The 15,239-nt window shown below is 36.9% G+C and overlaps 2 protein-coding genes across 3 annotated transcripts; both read right to left on the reverse strand.

The window, feature by feature from the left end:
• Positions 1-1,262: 1,262 nt before the first annotated feature.
• Positions 1,263-5,657, reverse strand: LOC107825308 (protein HIGH CHLOROPHYLL FLUORESCENCE PHENOTYPE 244, chloroplastic). Of its 2 annotated transcripts, none has more exons than XM_016652153.2 (8): positions 5,347-5,657; positions 4,793-5,034; positions 4,560-4,658; positions 4,171-4,365; positions 3,447-3,539; positions 3,273-3,368; positions 2,661-2,801; positions 1,263-1,610 (listed from the first exon to the last, which is right to left on the reverse strand). In XM_016652153.2, exons 1-8 carry the CDS (start codon positions 5,495-5,497, stop codon positions 1,434-1,436), a joined length of 1,194 nt encoding a protein of 397 aa, XP_016507639.1. In that variant the 5' UTR covers positions 5,498-5,657; the 3' UTR covers positions 1,263-1,433. The 2 variants fall into 2 exon arrangements, with proteins under 2 accessions (XP_016507639.1, XP_016507640.1); XM_016652154.2 differs by having other exon boundaries at positions 4,793-5,031; positions 5,347-5,654.
• A 1,782-nt stretch (positions 5,658-7,439) lies between these two features.
• On the reverse strand, positions 7,440-12,497 carry LOC107825307 (O-fucosyltransferase 6). Its single transcript, XM_016652152.2, has 10 exons — positions 11,810-12,497; positions 11,639-11,698; positions 11,439-11,529; positions 11,159-11,235; positions 9,980-10,068; positions 9,692-9,875; positions 9,336-9,517; positions 8,876-8,978; positions 8,454-8,785; positions 7,440-8,289 (listed from the first exon to the last, which is right to left on the reverse strand). Exons 1-10 carry the CDS (start codon positions 12,011-12,013, stop codon positions 7,902-7,904), a joined length of 1,710 nt encoding a protein of 569 aa, XP_016507638.1. The 5' UTR covers positions 12,014-12,497; the 3' UTR covers positions 7,440-7,901.
• Positions 12,498-15,239: the final 2,742 nt, after the last annotated feature.

Raw genomic sequence — 15,239 nt, forward strand, 5'->3', positions numbered from 1 at the left:
TTTGAGAAATCAAAATCTCAATTTTTCTCCAAAATTTGTCGATGGACTCCAGTCAAAATGTCTGAAGTTAGTTGACCGTATCCGGGACGTATCCCGCTCCCGTCTCGGTCTCGTATCTGGAAGGGGACGACATCAAAATCGAAGAGTTTGCGCAACTTAGTCATCATCATCATCATCATCATCATCATAAGAAGAAGAAGAAGAAGAAGAAGAAGAAGAAGAAGAAGAAGAAGAAGAAGAAGAAGAAGAAGAAGAAGAAGAAGAAGAAGAAGAAGAAGAAGAGGAGGAGAAAGAATGATAATGCACCTTCTCAATCTGTTGAGGTAAGCTTAATATGTTTCAAATATCTCTCTGGATGTTTAAAGTTTTTGTCTGGATATTCGAAATATTTCCTAGGATGTTTCACTAAACATGACCGTAAAGAGATCTTTTTAATTATTAAATTAATTATTCTTTTGCCTTTGACAAATCAACACCTTTAAATCATGTACAGGATGAGATGCCTGAGGATGAATCTGACAGTTGCGAGGTTGAAATCTTAAAGGTTCAATCGGAACTTTCACCCTTAAAGTACAAGATATTTTTAGATGATAGTGAGACCTTCAACAAGAAGATCACTATGAGATCCTCATTAAGATTAGCAGGTATGGGTGAGTTCTGAAAGTTGTTGCAGGATGAGGGCCTCGAAAACAAGTTTAGGAATTAGGAGTAGTCCTTTCGGACTTTTTGGATTTGCCCGAGAGGCCATTATTTCAAGCATCTATAGTGCATGGCCTTCTACTCCATAGAGTATTTGTGAGAAGACTCAGGAGTTATGGTTTGATTATAAAAGATTACCAGTTTGCTTCGGCCTTCGTGAGTACGCCATAATGACTGGACTTAACTGTGGACATTCTTACACGAATTCGAAGCTTCAAAAGTACCTTCTTGATGGTGAAGAATTGTGGAAACTTATTGCCAAAAGAAAAAGGTCTGTGACTAGTAAAATAGTGTTTGAGTTGATCAAATCTGAATCCAAAAAAAAAAATATACAAGTATGCATTATGCTTGATTTGGTTTGTCCACTGTATTTTATTGGTAAAGAATTCGAACTCTGGTGTGTCCGAAACTACAGTTAGATTGGCCTCCACAGAAGAGGATTTCTACAATTATTCGTGGGGCCGAAATAGTTTCCGGTTGACTATTGATTATCTGATGAAAGACATGAAAGAACGTCAACAATATAAGGCTGACTCGTATAACCTCTACGGATTTCCTTGGGCTTTCACGGTAACTAAATAAATCGTATAACCTTTACAAATTCATGAATACACGAGGAACAAACTAGGAAAAAAAGAAAGAAAGATTGCAAGTTCCAAAAGGAGCATGCCTCTGCTGATGTATCCCTGTCACAGTGTATATTACTTTTACAACAACATAAACAAGTATTCCTCTCAAAAGAAAATATCTGTTTGCTTTGATTGAGCCTTAAGGTCTTTCAACTTCTTCAGTATGTTGGTGAAATAATCCTGCAGATACTTCTCCAGTGAACTGACGTCTTTTGCATCCACACCGAGAAGGCTATATGTCTCAGTCATAGGAACTGAGAAGACAGTATCGCTTGTCAAAACCTGAAAATTGCCACCAGACCGAAAACATTAGAGCTGTCTTTTGCCATCTAACACTCCAGCAAGGGGGAAATGCACAATTTGTACATGAGTTTATCCCGTATTATATTATTTTCTACTACTTAGTCACAGATCAGAAAGCTGTTGCATACGAAAAACGACATGGTCTTTACTAATAAAAAGTGCCAGTGCGGCTGTGATTCAAGCAAGTTTGAGTAACTTCTCATGGAAACGGGAATTTGGGAAATCAAGTAAATCAATCAAAACAAGCATTATACCTCAATGTGAATGACTTTGCTAATTAAAAATCAAAAGCTGTTCTGGTAAAATATCACCAGAATCTGAATGATAAACCGTGCAATTAATTCTTTTACTTATTATGATGCAGATTTGTCAAACATGGAAACAAAGTAACAAGCAAAAATTTCGTGGCAGCTAAATTTCGAAGGAATGATGGAACAAATGGAATACAATCTGCATAAAAAATTATCTATTCAACGGACACTAAGAATAGCACATTCTAAAATTTCATCCAAACTCCTCATTTTTTAAAAGTGTTACCTTTTGAGAATAGTAAAAAAAGGGCAACCCGGTGCACTAAGCTCCCGCTATGCGCGGGGTCCGGGGAAGGGCCGGACCACAAGAGTCTATTGTATGCAGCCTTACCCTGCATTTCTGCAAGGGGCTGTTTTCACGGCTTGAACCCGTGACCTCCTAGTCACATGACAACAACTTTAACTTTTGAGAATAGTAAGAGTAGTTTATTCTAAGACATCATCCTTTCCCCGTCACCCCAACTCCACAGTTGTTAAAAGAGTATCTTTTCCCTGAACTTAAGAGTAGGTTGATTTTTTTGGAAAGAACATCGCCGACAACTAGAAGAAAGGAAGTGATCTAGTCGAAGAAAAGAGATGATGTAGCAGATATAATGAACAGCCGAAACAAGAAGACAGGATTGATGTTCTAGTCGCATCAGATTGCATTTTTTAATGAAGAAACGCCCCGCAAACAAAGATGTAAACTACAAAATGTAAAGCTAGAAGAAGTTTCAACCTCTGAAAATGCCAATCTATCAGCAACATCATTCGTCCACTCAAACAACCGAGTCAGCTGCCGTGTCAATCGCAAAACTGAGACAGGCACTGTAGTCACATTGGCATCTTGGCCGGCAAGTCTCTCGCACAATGTTATCACCTGATGCAATGAGTATTTACTTTAAAGAAGGTCATAAACACCACCCAAACAGGATTAAAGGGAGAGAATAACAGAGACAGAAAAAGCAACAAAAAAGTAGTTAACGAAAGGAAAAAGAGCTTACTCTAGCCTTTTTGGGAAACTTACTTCAAGAGTTAGGGTATCTAAGTTCAAAATAATTAGTAATGGTTTGACGATGGGAAACAATATTGTAATTTCAAAGACGTGGATTGACTTTTTTCTTACTGTCTAGTATATATAAAAGATCTAGAGTATCTTTAGCAGAAAGTTGATGGCCTAACTCCTAAGGAAGCTTCAAAATGAACTTGGTTTTAAGTTAATTAAGCTTTCGATATTAACAGCATCCTGTGTTGCTTACCCCAATTCCAGAAAAAAAAAGTACCACAAAAGGCTACATTGTAAGTTGCCAAGGAAACTAATAGTAATGATTAAAATGGACATCCTTCTTACCTCTTGGGTTGTCCATGCCCGAGGCCCAGCAAAAGTGAGAAGCTTCCCATTAATATTCTCATTGCGTAAAGCTATGAATGTCAAGCGAGCAATATCCTGAAAGCAATGTAGTATAGAATTACTATTTATCAATTACGTTAAATAGACTCAAAAGAAACTAAGTGGAAAATTTACTTGGGTGTCCATGTATGCTATTCGAGTGGGAGCATCAGTTCCCCATACAGATTTCTCTTCTAATATAGGCACTGCATATTGACCGATAAGGCCCTGGAGAAAATGAAAATAACTTTTAAAGTGCTAAGACAATGAATAATTTGACTAAAGGACAATAGACATGGCAAAAGTAAATATCTGTGGAAAGAACACCTTATCGGTTGGTTCAAAAACTAATTGTAGCGGTAGCTGTGTCTTTTTTCCAATCGGTAAGAGTTAATGAATAAGAACAAAACGAGCACTCCATTATAATCACAGAGGGCATACCTATGCTCGCAGTACCCTAGGTTCTCTTTCTAAGGTACATAGTAGTAGTTCATAACTCAAACGAACCTCTCAACTTTGTCAATAATAAGAACATAACATGACAAGCTTTTCTGCTTTTGCATTATGAATTTCCAGTCGCAACATCTAGTGCTTCAACTAGTATACTGATAGGCTTTTGCACTCCAAGGTGTCCATTTAGGATGCCCTATCATTAAGTTCGTGATTTGTACATCTTTTGAGCTTAAGAAATGCTTCCTATTTTCAATAAGTTTACCAATATATTTTCATGAATCTAACTTATTGCAATACCTTTAAAGAGTTTTCACATTCAATGATATTTGTTTCAGCATTGTGGTTAAAATGTACAAATATAGGGCATACTGTTAGCATGAGTAATAAAATCATTAGAGGATGATACCTGCATGAAGCCACATAGCCGGATTACGATGTGGTTGAGGCCTGAATCCCGGAGAAACTTTTCTGTACAGTGTTTGATCTCCATAAGGGGAACTTCAGGATGCTTATCGCAGTTATGAATGGAGAAAAAGATAAATTTTTGAATGCCCATGGCTTTAGCACATTGTATAAGTGCAACTTTTCCTTCCCAGTCTACCTAAAATGAATGGCTAAAGTAAATAAGCTTGATAAGCCACAACAACAATAGTGTAAATAAGAGAAAAAAGTAGTGGCAGCATGACAATTATCAAGACAGTTAAATAATCAGAGCAATTTTCATTCTAATGACAACCTTAAGTATAATTTGAAGTAAATTATTCACCCCCTTTTCGGCCCAGTAGGTATGCTTACAGTCTTTATAGGCTCCTCAGGACGTCCAGTAGCACAATCAATAACTGTATGGATTCCAATCAATGTTGCTGGAATTGTTTCAGGTTTGCTTAAATCCGCCTGTCCAGAAATTAGTTTAGCTTGATAATTACACAATTTTTTTTTTTAAAATTAAAGAAACAGAATAATCTGGAATAACAAGGACGAGAATGAAGGGAGTAAGAGGGTTAGTAGTTGGGAGTATTTGTACTTACATTGACAACAGTGGCGCCCCAATCACGAAGAAAATCAGCAGGAGCAGGCCTAGGCCTGACCAGACATCTAACATCGTACCCCTCGTCGAGTGCTCTTCTAACTACTTGCCTTCCCAATGTACCCGTCGCACCCACAACTAGTATACTAGTCGGCCTCACTGGTGTTCCGGGAGCTAAATTCACCGCAGCTGGAGCAGCCTGAGCGTTGCACACCACCTTAGGTACCGAACAATTTTTGCCTACTGTCACCAAAGAAATTAATAAACCCAAGAAAATTAGTGGGTCATGTTGGAATCATGTTTTGTTAACATACCAACAAACAACAACATACCCACTACTATCCCACACCATGGAGTCTGGGAGGCTAGTGTCTAAACAGACCTTATCCCTACCCTACCTTGTAAAGTTAGAGAGACTGTTTCCAAATAAAAAAAGTACCAACGCTCAATCGAAAGAAAGAGCAATCAACTATATGCTTAACTCATGCCCCAGGAATCCCTAGACACAGAGAGAGGGTACGAGCTAATCTTTTACTAGAGGGAAAGCTTAATTACCTTTAGTAGTGCTGATGATGGGAAAATTGGGAGGGGAAAGAGTAGAAGCATCAAACATGGTGCGCCATGACAAGGTGGAAGAGAGCTTGCGGGAGGGAAGAGGAGTAAGTTTAGTGGGGGTGGTAAGCTGGGCGTAGAGGGTGGAGGCCATTAGAGAGTGAGAAATCAAAGAATGGAGATTTGGGCAAGAATTGTTGCCAACTGTATAACTGATGAAAAGTAGACTGGTATAGAATGGGAAACAAAGAAGAAGCCACGTCGTTATCTTATTCTTTGGTTATGGATTGAGTGATTATGTATGGTTCCCCGCCTTCCACCTCAGCTTTCCCGGGTTTTAAACTTTAAACCCTCAACCTTCTTCAATTTCACTTTCTACTACTTACTACCTTCATTCTTTTGAAAGTGATATTTCATTACAATGAGAAAATGTTGTTTCGTAACAACTACGTACATTTTTAGTGCTATTTTCAAGAATTGGAAGTCAACCATTTATTAAGTATAATTTATTTATTTTTTGATCATTAATTTTGTTGGGATTAAAATAACATTACGCATACGGCAGCTAATAATATAAAGTTTAATGGACGATAAATCAGAGTATAAAGGAAAAGGCCAAATACATAACGAACCTTTAATGTTGCCAGGAAATCTCATTTAGACACTTGAACTTAGCTTTGTTCCAATTGAACACAATACTATGTTCATCACCATACCTAGTAGGCACAACTAGCTGACGTGGCACATAACGTGGGTCGCACAACATTTGAGCGCGTGAATGTTATTACACGTGGACTCTAACAATAATATTTTAAAAACAAAATAAATATATATCTATTTAGACCCACACAATTTTATATAAACCCTAATTTCATTCCCTTTCGTTTAGTTCTACCCCAATTGTTTCCAAATTAGGTCGAGAGACATCTTCTTGTTTCCAATTTTTCTTTGTTTCGTTGTAATTCTTCTGTATTTTTTTCTAATTCTTGCCTCTTTTCTTTGTCAAAGCAGTTTTAAATTGGAAAGGTAACCTTAATTCCCAGTGATAAATCGAAGAAAATAAACTGGAAATACAATGAGAATCAAAGGTAATTGATGGTATTTTTCTAGGGATTTTTTGGACCTCTAATCGCCATTCTTCAATTAACGGTGGGAGAGAGTAATGAACGAGTCTTTTAATTTTAAATGGGGTGACTACATAGAAATCTGATGTGGTGCATTAAAAAAGTTGGCATCTTTTAATTAGTTAGCTTTCCACATCAGTTGCACTTAAAAACACGCGCTTCACTTAATATAACACATGACCTGAGTTTTGAGCAAGTTGTGCCTAATAGATATGGTTATGAACATAGTATTGTGTTCAATTGGAACAAAGCTAAGTTCAAGTGTCTAAATGGGATTTTCTGGCAACTTTGAGAGTCTGTATATGTATTTGGCCAAAGGAAAAATATACTAAACTATGCAAAATAATTTATTGTGGTTTGGTCAATCGACCTACGTATGATCTATCACTAATATAAAAAGAGAAAACAAAATTTTTTAGGGAATAATCTCCCCTAAACATGATTCTCTTAAAGATTACATTGTGTAGATTGTTGTGATTTATTAAGAGTCTTTTTGCCTTCCATCAATAAATAGAGTCCTAATAGATTAAAATTTGAGGGCAAAACACTAACAAATTTTGTAGGTTATTACAAATGAATACTTATATAGAAATAATTTAAAGGGACTTTGTCTTCAAATGTGTAGCAGAAGAAGAAAAAAAACTGCACTAAAAGCTCTTGTCTTCCCGAAATGGCCATTGTAGACAGAATCATACTTGTGAAATTTGACCTAATGAAATGAATACTTTCTTTTGGTGTAAACGTCAAGAAAGTAATACTATTAGAAAGAAAACAAACAGAACAAAATTAATGGCTTCTGCGATAATATTATACAAGTAGCTTCTCTCTATTTTACCACAGGTCACAGCCTTAACATGAATGTGTTTATGAGCAAGTCGATATCCTCAAAATTCCAGTGGGAAAATGATTAGTATATAAACAGTTGAAATACATTTAGACTAACTAGCAATGACTGATTGAGCCGAAAATAAATGCAAAGGAAAATCTGAGTACTATATACAATTTAATTTTCCTCAAAACAAAATAAAAAAGAAGGAAAAAACCCTATAAACATGAAACGCCAACAAAAGGTACCATCAATCAATACTCCAAGAACGTATGCAGTATAAAGTTGGTTTTTTCCAACTCATCCTGCAGTGTGTGTATTTAAATGCATATAATTTGAATGATGCAGTTGATTCTCTTGCCTTAAAAACTGTACTCTTCAACTAGCAAAACTGGAGAACTAAACTCCTAATCTGCACTTGGCCTTATATACAAATTTCTGCTCAATACCATTATCTTGGTATCAACCAATGGAAGCTAGTACTCAAAATGAGAACCTGCCCCGACTGCAACTCGTCTTTTATCCGAGAAAATCTCTTCCATTTCTGACTGTTCTGTTTTATAAGGTCTGCTTGAATCTGCATCTCTGTCTTTAGGAAGTCATCTTCCTTAAATTTCAAGTTCAGTTTCCATATATTCTGTATCCGACCATTCTTGCTCTTCTTCACTAGCCTGACCATCAGTCACTTCAACCATATCTCTCCTAGCACTATTAGTAGAAGAACCGGTATCTATTTCAGAGATGATAGAATGAGTTCCAAATAAACTTGCATCTTCTCTATCATTGGCATCAGAATCTGCACAAATGCATGCTGATGGATTTTCATGAAACTCTCCCCTTCCTGGTTTTACCTCCATTGGCTCTCCCATAAAACCTATTTGAGACGTTCGAACTTGTGAAGCAAACTCTTCCCATGTCATGTTATTTCGACTAAGGAACAACTTATAAAGCTTCTTAGCATTTGGGCGGATAGTTGGCTTGTGACCAAAATATCTCCTGCAACACGAAAAGGATGTTTCAGAAGTTTTGCCCTTTCCCGGATTAACAGACTAGCAAATAATGTAACATGGCGTTTTGGTAAAGAATATGGCACAGCATATCGTATAAATTTTTTATCAAATCAGCTAACTGATTCAGGTCGAAAACACCAAGTAGCTTACCTTCTTCCAGCAAGCATTCTTGCCATATTACCGTTGTTGTTGGACACAAAGACATCACTCTCATCACAAACCATGAAATCTAATGCAGCCATCCTAGAAGAGAAGGAAGAGAATGGGGCCAACTCCTCCTTGCTAGCAATTGTTTCTTTGGAATAAAAATTTGGAAATAGAGCCTTAAGAGGAGCCAATGTCTCCTCTCCTCCATAAATTTCTCCAGATGCCACATAAATATGAACATCATTACCGAAACCAAGTGCTCTAAGCATAAGGCCAATTTCCTCAGGAGTGAGAGGGCATTTTCCATGCCTTCGTTCCTTATCTGGGTTTGTTGCCTGCAAGTTATGCCAAAGAAGCAATACAATATTAACTATAAGTAAGGGCAATATATAAACTAATGGTTACTAAAATAAGTAGTGACTCACATGTAACGTCTTCCACCTCTTCCGTATTTTACCTAGTTCTTTCGTTTCCTTGTCCCCTCCACCGTAATAGCATCCAGAAAATGCAAGCATATCTGGTTCAAACCTAGCACGTCGTAAACAAGTTTTTAGCAAAGCATATTCCAATTTAGAATATTGACTTAGGTCACTGACAAAATCAACATTCATATCCTAAAGGAATGTCATTGAATCTGAAATAGCACCAAAACACACATGTGTAATCCAGTTTAACAATTCCACAATATATGCAACACTGATATGGCTGAGCTTTTGCCTTTCTATTACATCATCAAATCTAGGCAACAAAAATGAATTTTGAGTACGAGTGGTTTGCTGTTGTTGTTTTTTTAAGAAAGATATAGAAGTATTTTTTTTAAAAAAAAAAATCATGAACAAATAAAAGAACATTTGCGTAAGATATCTTTGGAGATAAATGTTATACCTCAGATGCAAGGCAACAAAGTGCTTGCTTTTCATTCTTATCCTTTCAACCAATTTTCTGCCCATTTCAATAATGGGATCAGTAAACTTCAATGCATGAAAATTGACTCTACATCTCAGCTTCTGCATATCTATATCCAATCGATTGGAAAGCCTGTAATCAAATTTTGTTAGCTGAACAGCCTGCATCAGAACAAAGCAAAGAGTCAATAAAATACTATATTTCAGCATGAGTTGCCACATACATGTATAATGCGGGAATCATGTGATGTACACAAATTTCATGTCATGGGATGATATCATGCTCTGATGCACTGGATAAGGCAAACATGCCCCTTTAATCTATAAAGGACTTACATGCTTTTTCTTTAAAATAGGCAGGATGCGAGTTTGATAACACTTGGCATTGCACTTCCTTGGAACACGTGTTGTATATGGAGTTATGACTTTATCTCCAATTCTTGGAATATCCCTAATAATTTTGACATCTTTTGAGAGGTGTGATATAAAGCGGTCGACATCAAAAATCTCAGAGAAGTTGCTGCACGAAGAAAGAAATGATTAAGCCTCATGAATTGTAGTACACTAACAAACAAAAAGATAGCTCACAAAATGCCTTTGTGCAAAGATTATTCCAAATAAAACCTTGAATCTTTCCAGTAGGATTTCTGGTCAAGTTTTGGAACTACAAGGACGGCATTCAAGATATGAGCTGCAACAACTGCATCTACAATCTGCATCCAGCACAAATATGATTTGAAACTCAAATTTGATGTAGCATTCTCTTAAATGTAACAGAAAATAAATAGAGTTCCCAGGGCCAAAAATCTGCTCGTTCTATCTTTAGTTTAATATAAACTCTTACAGTGTCCAGAAATGGACTTGCTAATTCATGGCAGCAGGTAAGCAAGACAAGTCGGTGTCAACAGAAAACTCGATCCACCACAACAAATATAAAGAGCACGAATAAGTAAATTAATTGGATCCTTAATTTCTTTAACTGCTCTGCATCAATAACCATCAAAATGATGCTGTTAATTAGTTTCTGTCAGGTCAAAGGAAGGAGGTTAAAACAAGATAAACTGATGGTAAAGGCTAAAAGTAGGAAGAACAAGGGACCCTTTTGCTAAATTATGGGATCAGGGAGCAGACCAGCGTAATTCTCTTGACTATTCATTCATGGTATTCAAAAGCTACAACTCGCAATCCCTATGCTGTTGAATGTTACAGCCTTACAGGTAACATTAATAACAAGTGTTTACGCACCAGATCATCATTCCAACTTCCAAGTGAAAATATTCTCGTTCTTTCTTAATTTTGATAGAAGCTAAAATGCTAATCAAATTGCTTTTTCCACTGTACCCATGCCAAAAATTTGGCAATTACCCAATTTAAATGAGGTCTCATAGAACATCAGTTATCCGCAAGGACATGGTTTAATTAGAGGTTTAAAATTTTGAACACTTGAACTTATATCTTACAACAAAAACAACAACGACCCAGTGAAATCTCACTAGTGGGGTCTCAGGAGGATAGTGTCTACGCAAATCTTACCCCTACCCGAGGGAGTAGAGAGGCTGTTTCCGAGAACTTATATCTTACCTAAGTCTGAAATGTTTTCTTTTTTCATAAAAGCTACCAAAAATGCAAGTATAACTGTATCTTAAATGCAGTGGGGTGTGACTTGGGAATTAAATCCACCAAGGAAAAACATTCAAACGACATAAAACCTTTGGTCAAGTATCTCTCACTGTGATGCCTCTCCATGTTGTTGACCTTCAATTAGGAAAAAGATTGGCATGAATATTGAAAAAAAGAAATTACCCCAGTTCTCTGTTGATTCAAGCCTCCACTAGTTGCAATCATCAAGTACCTATTGGGATGAGTATTAACATCTGCACCTGCAAATGTTACAACAAGGCTACACATCAGACGAATATACAGTACAGAACACGTTTCGAAGACCAAAAGCAGTCAACTTTTTATTAACTTTAAGACTATATCAAGATTCAAAGGTGAAGACAAAACAATAAAGGTGAATCTTTTCTCAACAAAAATCGTGTATAATTACAAAAAGGCTAAAACAAAATTGAAATGGACCCACTTGGAAATTTGTAGCTGGAATTACTGCAGCCGTGGTATAATATTGATTGCTTAGAAGTCCATATGTCTCCGCTTAAACTTCCTCCACCCATCTACATGTTCAAAATCAGGAAGAAAATATTCGAACAAAGAAATTAACCATCTTTTACGTATATATGGAAAGAGTCAAAAGTGCAATATATAGCTGTAACGCTTGCTCACCGGAACGCGAAAGACGTGTTCTTTTTGCAGGTTCATCTGAAGCTCCGTTCCGTTATTGAACTAAACGCAGTAACAATACAGAAAAAAATCAAAACAGACCCAGAACAATGATAAACAGAAAAGAGAAAAAGGTGATGAAATGAATGATAATATTATTATGTAGATACATACCCAGATGGGATTGATAAGGTGATGGTGTTGAGAAGTGATGGGCGGAGAAAAAAGCACAAAGAAGAAAAGAATGCCACCGGTTAAGGCGGCGAGAAGAGGAAGGAGGTGGTGAATACGGCGGCGTCTTTTGAATATCAGAGTGTGGAGAATAATTTGGAGTACAAGAAACAATTTTTCATGGCTGCGTTGTTTTCTCCTCTTCATATTTGTATAAAATACTACTAGTAGTAATGAACAAAGTAGCTTTTTAACAGTGTATATAGGCTATAGGCTATAGGTGAGAGTTGAGTAGAAGGAAGAAAATAGGAAGTGGTTGATGATGATGATTTTGGTAGAGAGAAATAGTGGGAAGTGGTTTACTAACAAACATTTCATTTCCAAAGAGAGGGAACTTCGTTTCCGGCAGCTATTACGTCTTTATTTGGGGTTGGCCGTATGACATACACAAACAACATATATAGTGCTGCTCGATGGAAATACTCTCCCTTGACCAGAAATTTCGAGTTCAACCCTTAAATATAAAAAATATTTAATATAGAAAGCGTTATTTCCGGATCGAATCCGGTTTAATGCGGGTACCGAACAAAAGAAAGAACATATATATATATATATATAGCATCAAAATGTCTATTTCATTCACCATATTCACTTCCCCCCGGGTACGGCTGTTTACCTAAAGTTTCTGTGCTTTTGCTTTGTTTCCACCCACTATTCTATTTATATATATACTCCCTCTTTGAAAGCGCGACAGTGACACACCTAATTTCTAATATGTGAATTCACATATTCATTGTTTATCTTTGTGAGATAAAGTGAAGTATATATTTAGGCCCCGTTTAGCCATACATTTTGGCAACGTTTTTTAAATCTTTTTTGAAAATATTGTTTGTTTATAGATTAATGATCTATTTTTGAAAAAAATTTGAAATTATTTTTCAAGTTCCCAAAATCTAGTTTATGGTAGATTTTGGGTGAAACTTGTTCTCCCACTCATAAAACTTCAAATTTTTTTCAAATAAAATGCATGTCCAAACATAATTTTAATTTCCAAAAATTATTTTTCAAAACTACTTTAAAAATTATTTTTTCAAGTTTCAACTAAATCTATGTCCAAACACTAGCTTAGTAATATTGGATAAAAAGTCGAGTAGTCTCCGATTTTAAAGACAAAGCTGAGGCTAGAGCTATACCTTCTAGAAACTATTCCTTCTAGAGATGTACTAAGGTTAATTTATCTAATAATAGAAACTATATAATAAATGTACTTAATATGTATAATGTATAAGACAAATTACTTACCTCATCTGTTAGTGTTTGTAGATTGAACAAAAATGGAGAAGAATGAATATAGGGTTCATGTTCAGAGAAGAAGCTTCGAGAGCATTTTTTTTTTTACATTTTCTGAAGAGTTCTTACAAAAAGAATATCTAAAAACTATTTACATTGGTCGGGTCTATCAATAAATACAACTCGGTCAAGTCTTATGAACTAATTAACATCAGGCCCAAATCTAATAACTAATATCAGGTAACTCCAACACCCCTCCCCCTCAAGTTGGAGGGTGGTAACACGCCCAACTTGCCAAGCAATAACCTGTGATGTGCACCTGTCAAACACTTAGTAAAGATGTCAGCAAGCTGAGAAGAGGTAGGAACATGATGTAAAGAAATAAGGCCATATGCCAACTTAGTACGGATGAAGTGACAATCAACTTCAATATGTTTCGTGCGCTCATGAAAAACAGGACTTTTAGCGATGTGAAGGGCAGCCAAGCTATCACAGAAAACAGGAATAGAGCTGGACGAAGGCAAACCCAAATCTACTAACAAAAGAACCAACCAGACTAGTTCAGCCACCACTTTACTCATGGCCCGGTATTCTACTTCAGCAGAAGATAAGGAGACGACGACTTATTTCTTAGATTTCCAGCTAATCAAACTACCCCCTAAAAACACACAATAACCAAAAAATGATCTCCTTGGATCAGAACAAGGAGCTCAATCGCTGTTACAAAAGGCTTGTACAGAAAAATCAGAAGAACCATTGAGGTGAACTCCAACATTGTGAGCACGTGATTTTTGTTTTTCGCGACAATCACTCCAAAAGAAACAAAAAATGGCAATTGGTCTTGCTGTACAATTTTTGGATTTTTACGTGGTATGTTGTTAATTATTTATGATTTTTGTCCATTTTTATTTTTATTAAAACAAAATACAAAAAGTGTGTGTCATGCATAGTTTGAACCGTAATCCGGTTATTAAATGAAAAAATTGTAAAATATGCATCTTTGTCATGATTTTTGCCTTGTTTAATTTTACTTACTTTTAAACATTTTAATATGCGTGAATAAATTGTATTAAGTGTTTAATTAAGGGGGTTTAATTTTGTTTAATTAGGTTTTGTTTTAAAAAATGAAACAATAAAAGAAAAGAATGCAAAATTGGCCTGAAAACAGGTTGGGCTTGTTCCTATTCAAAATCTGAGGCCCAAATTGAGCCCAAAAGCATGTGCTTGCCCCGGTCCAGACCAGCTGACATCCAGAGCACCCAAACGACGTCGTTTTGATCTAGTCTGATCTAGGCCGTTGATCTTAGGATGATCAACGACCAAGATCGCATTCCCCATACCCATGAACAAACCCGACCCATTCCACCCGGACCGACCCAACCCCCTTTAGTTTAAAACGACACCGTTCCTTACTAGCCAAAAGATCCTGACCCTTCATCTCACTCCATCCGACGGCCAGGAATCGATCACTCACTTACTATATAATCTCATTCCTTTACCCCACGCCCCCTAGCCAGACCCCCCTACCTTTCATCGTCCTCACCACACACCCTGGAACCCTAGCCGCCCCCATTTCCCTTCACCAGAAACCCGGCGGCATGAACGCCGGTGGCCCTCACCTTAACACCCTAGGACCACCTTGACCCCCTGAACATGAATCCACCAACCGTTTAGCTCAAATCCCTTCCCACCTTCTCGAATCTTCATTTGAAGATTCGAGTCAAAACTCGATCTACACCGATCTGCCCTAGATTCATACCAGACAGTCCCCGGACCTCCCTCGTGACCAAACCATGCTTGGTTTGGTCCGAATCTAACCGTGGAGACTCAAAACCCAAATCTGTCATCTAGGAACCATAGAAACCCCAGGGCCTGGTCTGTGTCCGTTTGAGCCAAGTGATTAGGGTCTAATGGACCTTAATCGAAGTGTTCTCAGTCGAGAACACTTCGATTAAAGTTCGTTCAACCCCAAGAAGGTTTTCTTCAAATACGAGTTTTGGTTTTCTGATTTTTCCAAGGATTTTAAGGTAAGTATGTTTCTATTTTCTTTATTCAATTCATGTATTTGTTAAAGGTCTGTTTGTATGGTCAAACGTCTTGTTTTAATTTGTGTTTTGAATTCTACCAACTGTTTCTGCCCACC

The sequence above is a fragment of the Nicotiana tabacum genome, chromosome 7 (genome assembly GCF_000715075.1).
Source record: "Nicotiana tabacum cultivar K326 chromosome 7, ASM71507v2, whole genome shotgun sequence".
Classification (NCBI taxonomy): domain Eukaryota; kingdom Viridiplantae; phylum Streptophyta; class Magnoliopsida; order Solanales; family Solanaceae; genus Nicotiana; species Nicotiana tabacum.

What these genes read in the sequence shown, in the direction of transcription:
- LOC107825307 (XM_016652152.2), bottom strand. Translation starts at nt 12,013, where the DNA reads ATGAAGAGGAGAAAACAACGCAGCCATGAAAAATTGTTTCTTGTACTC. An exon ending in AACACGTCTTTCGCGTTCCG is followed by an intron (nt 11,530 to 11,638) that starts GTGAGCAAGCGT and finishes TTGAACATGTAG; the next exon opens with ATGGGTGGAGGAAGTTTAAG. An exon ending in CTATTTTAAAGAAAAAGCAT is followed by an intron (nt 9,518 to 9,691) that starts GTAAGTCCTTTA and finishes GTTCTGATGCAG; the next exon opens with GCTGTTCAGCTAACAAAATT.
- LOC107825308 (XM_016652153.2), bottom strand. Translation starts at nt 5,497, where the DNA reads ATGGCCTCCACCCTCTACGCCCAGCTTACCACCCCCACTAAACTTACT. An exon ending in GGGGCGCCACTGTTGTCAAT is followed by an intron (nt 4,659 to 4,792) that starts GTAAGTACAAAT and finishes ATTTCTGGACAG; the next exon opens with GCGGATTTAAGCAAACCTGA. An exon ending in CTGAGGAGCCTATAAAGACT is followed by an intron (nt 4,366 to 4,559) that starts GTAAGCATACCT and finishes CATTCATTTTAG; the next exon opens with GTAGACTGGGAAGGAAAAGT.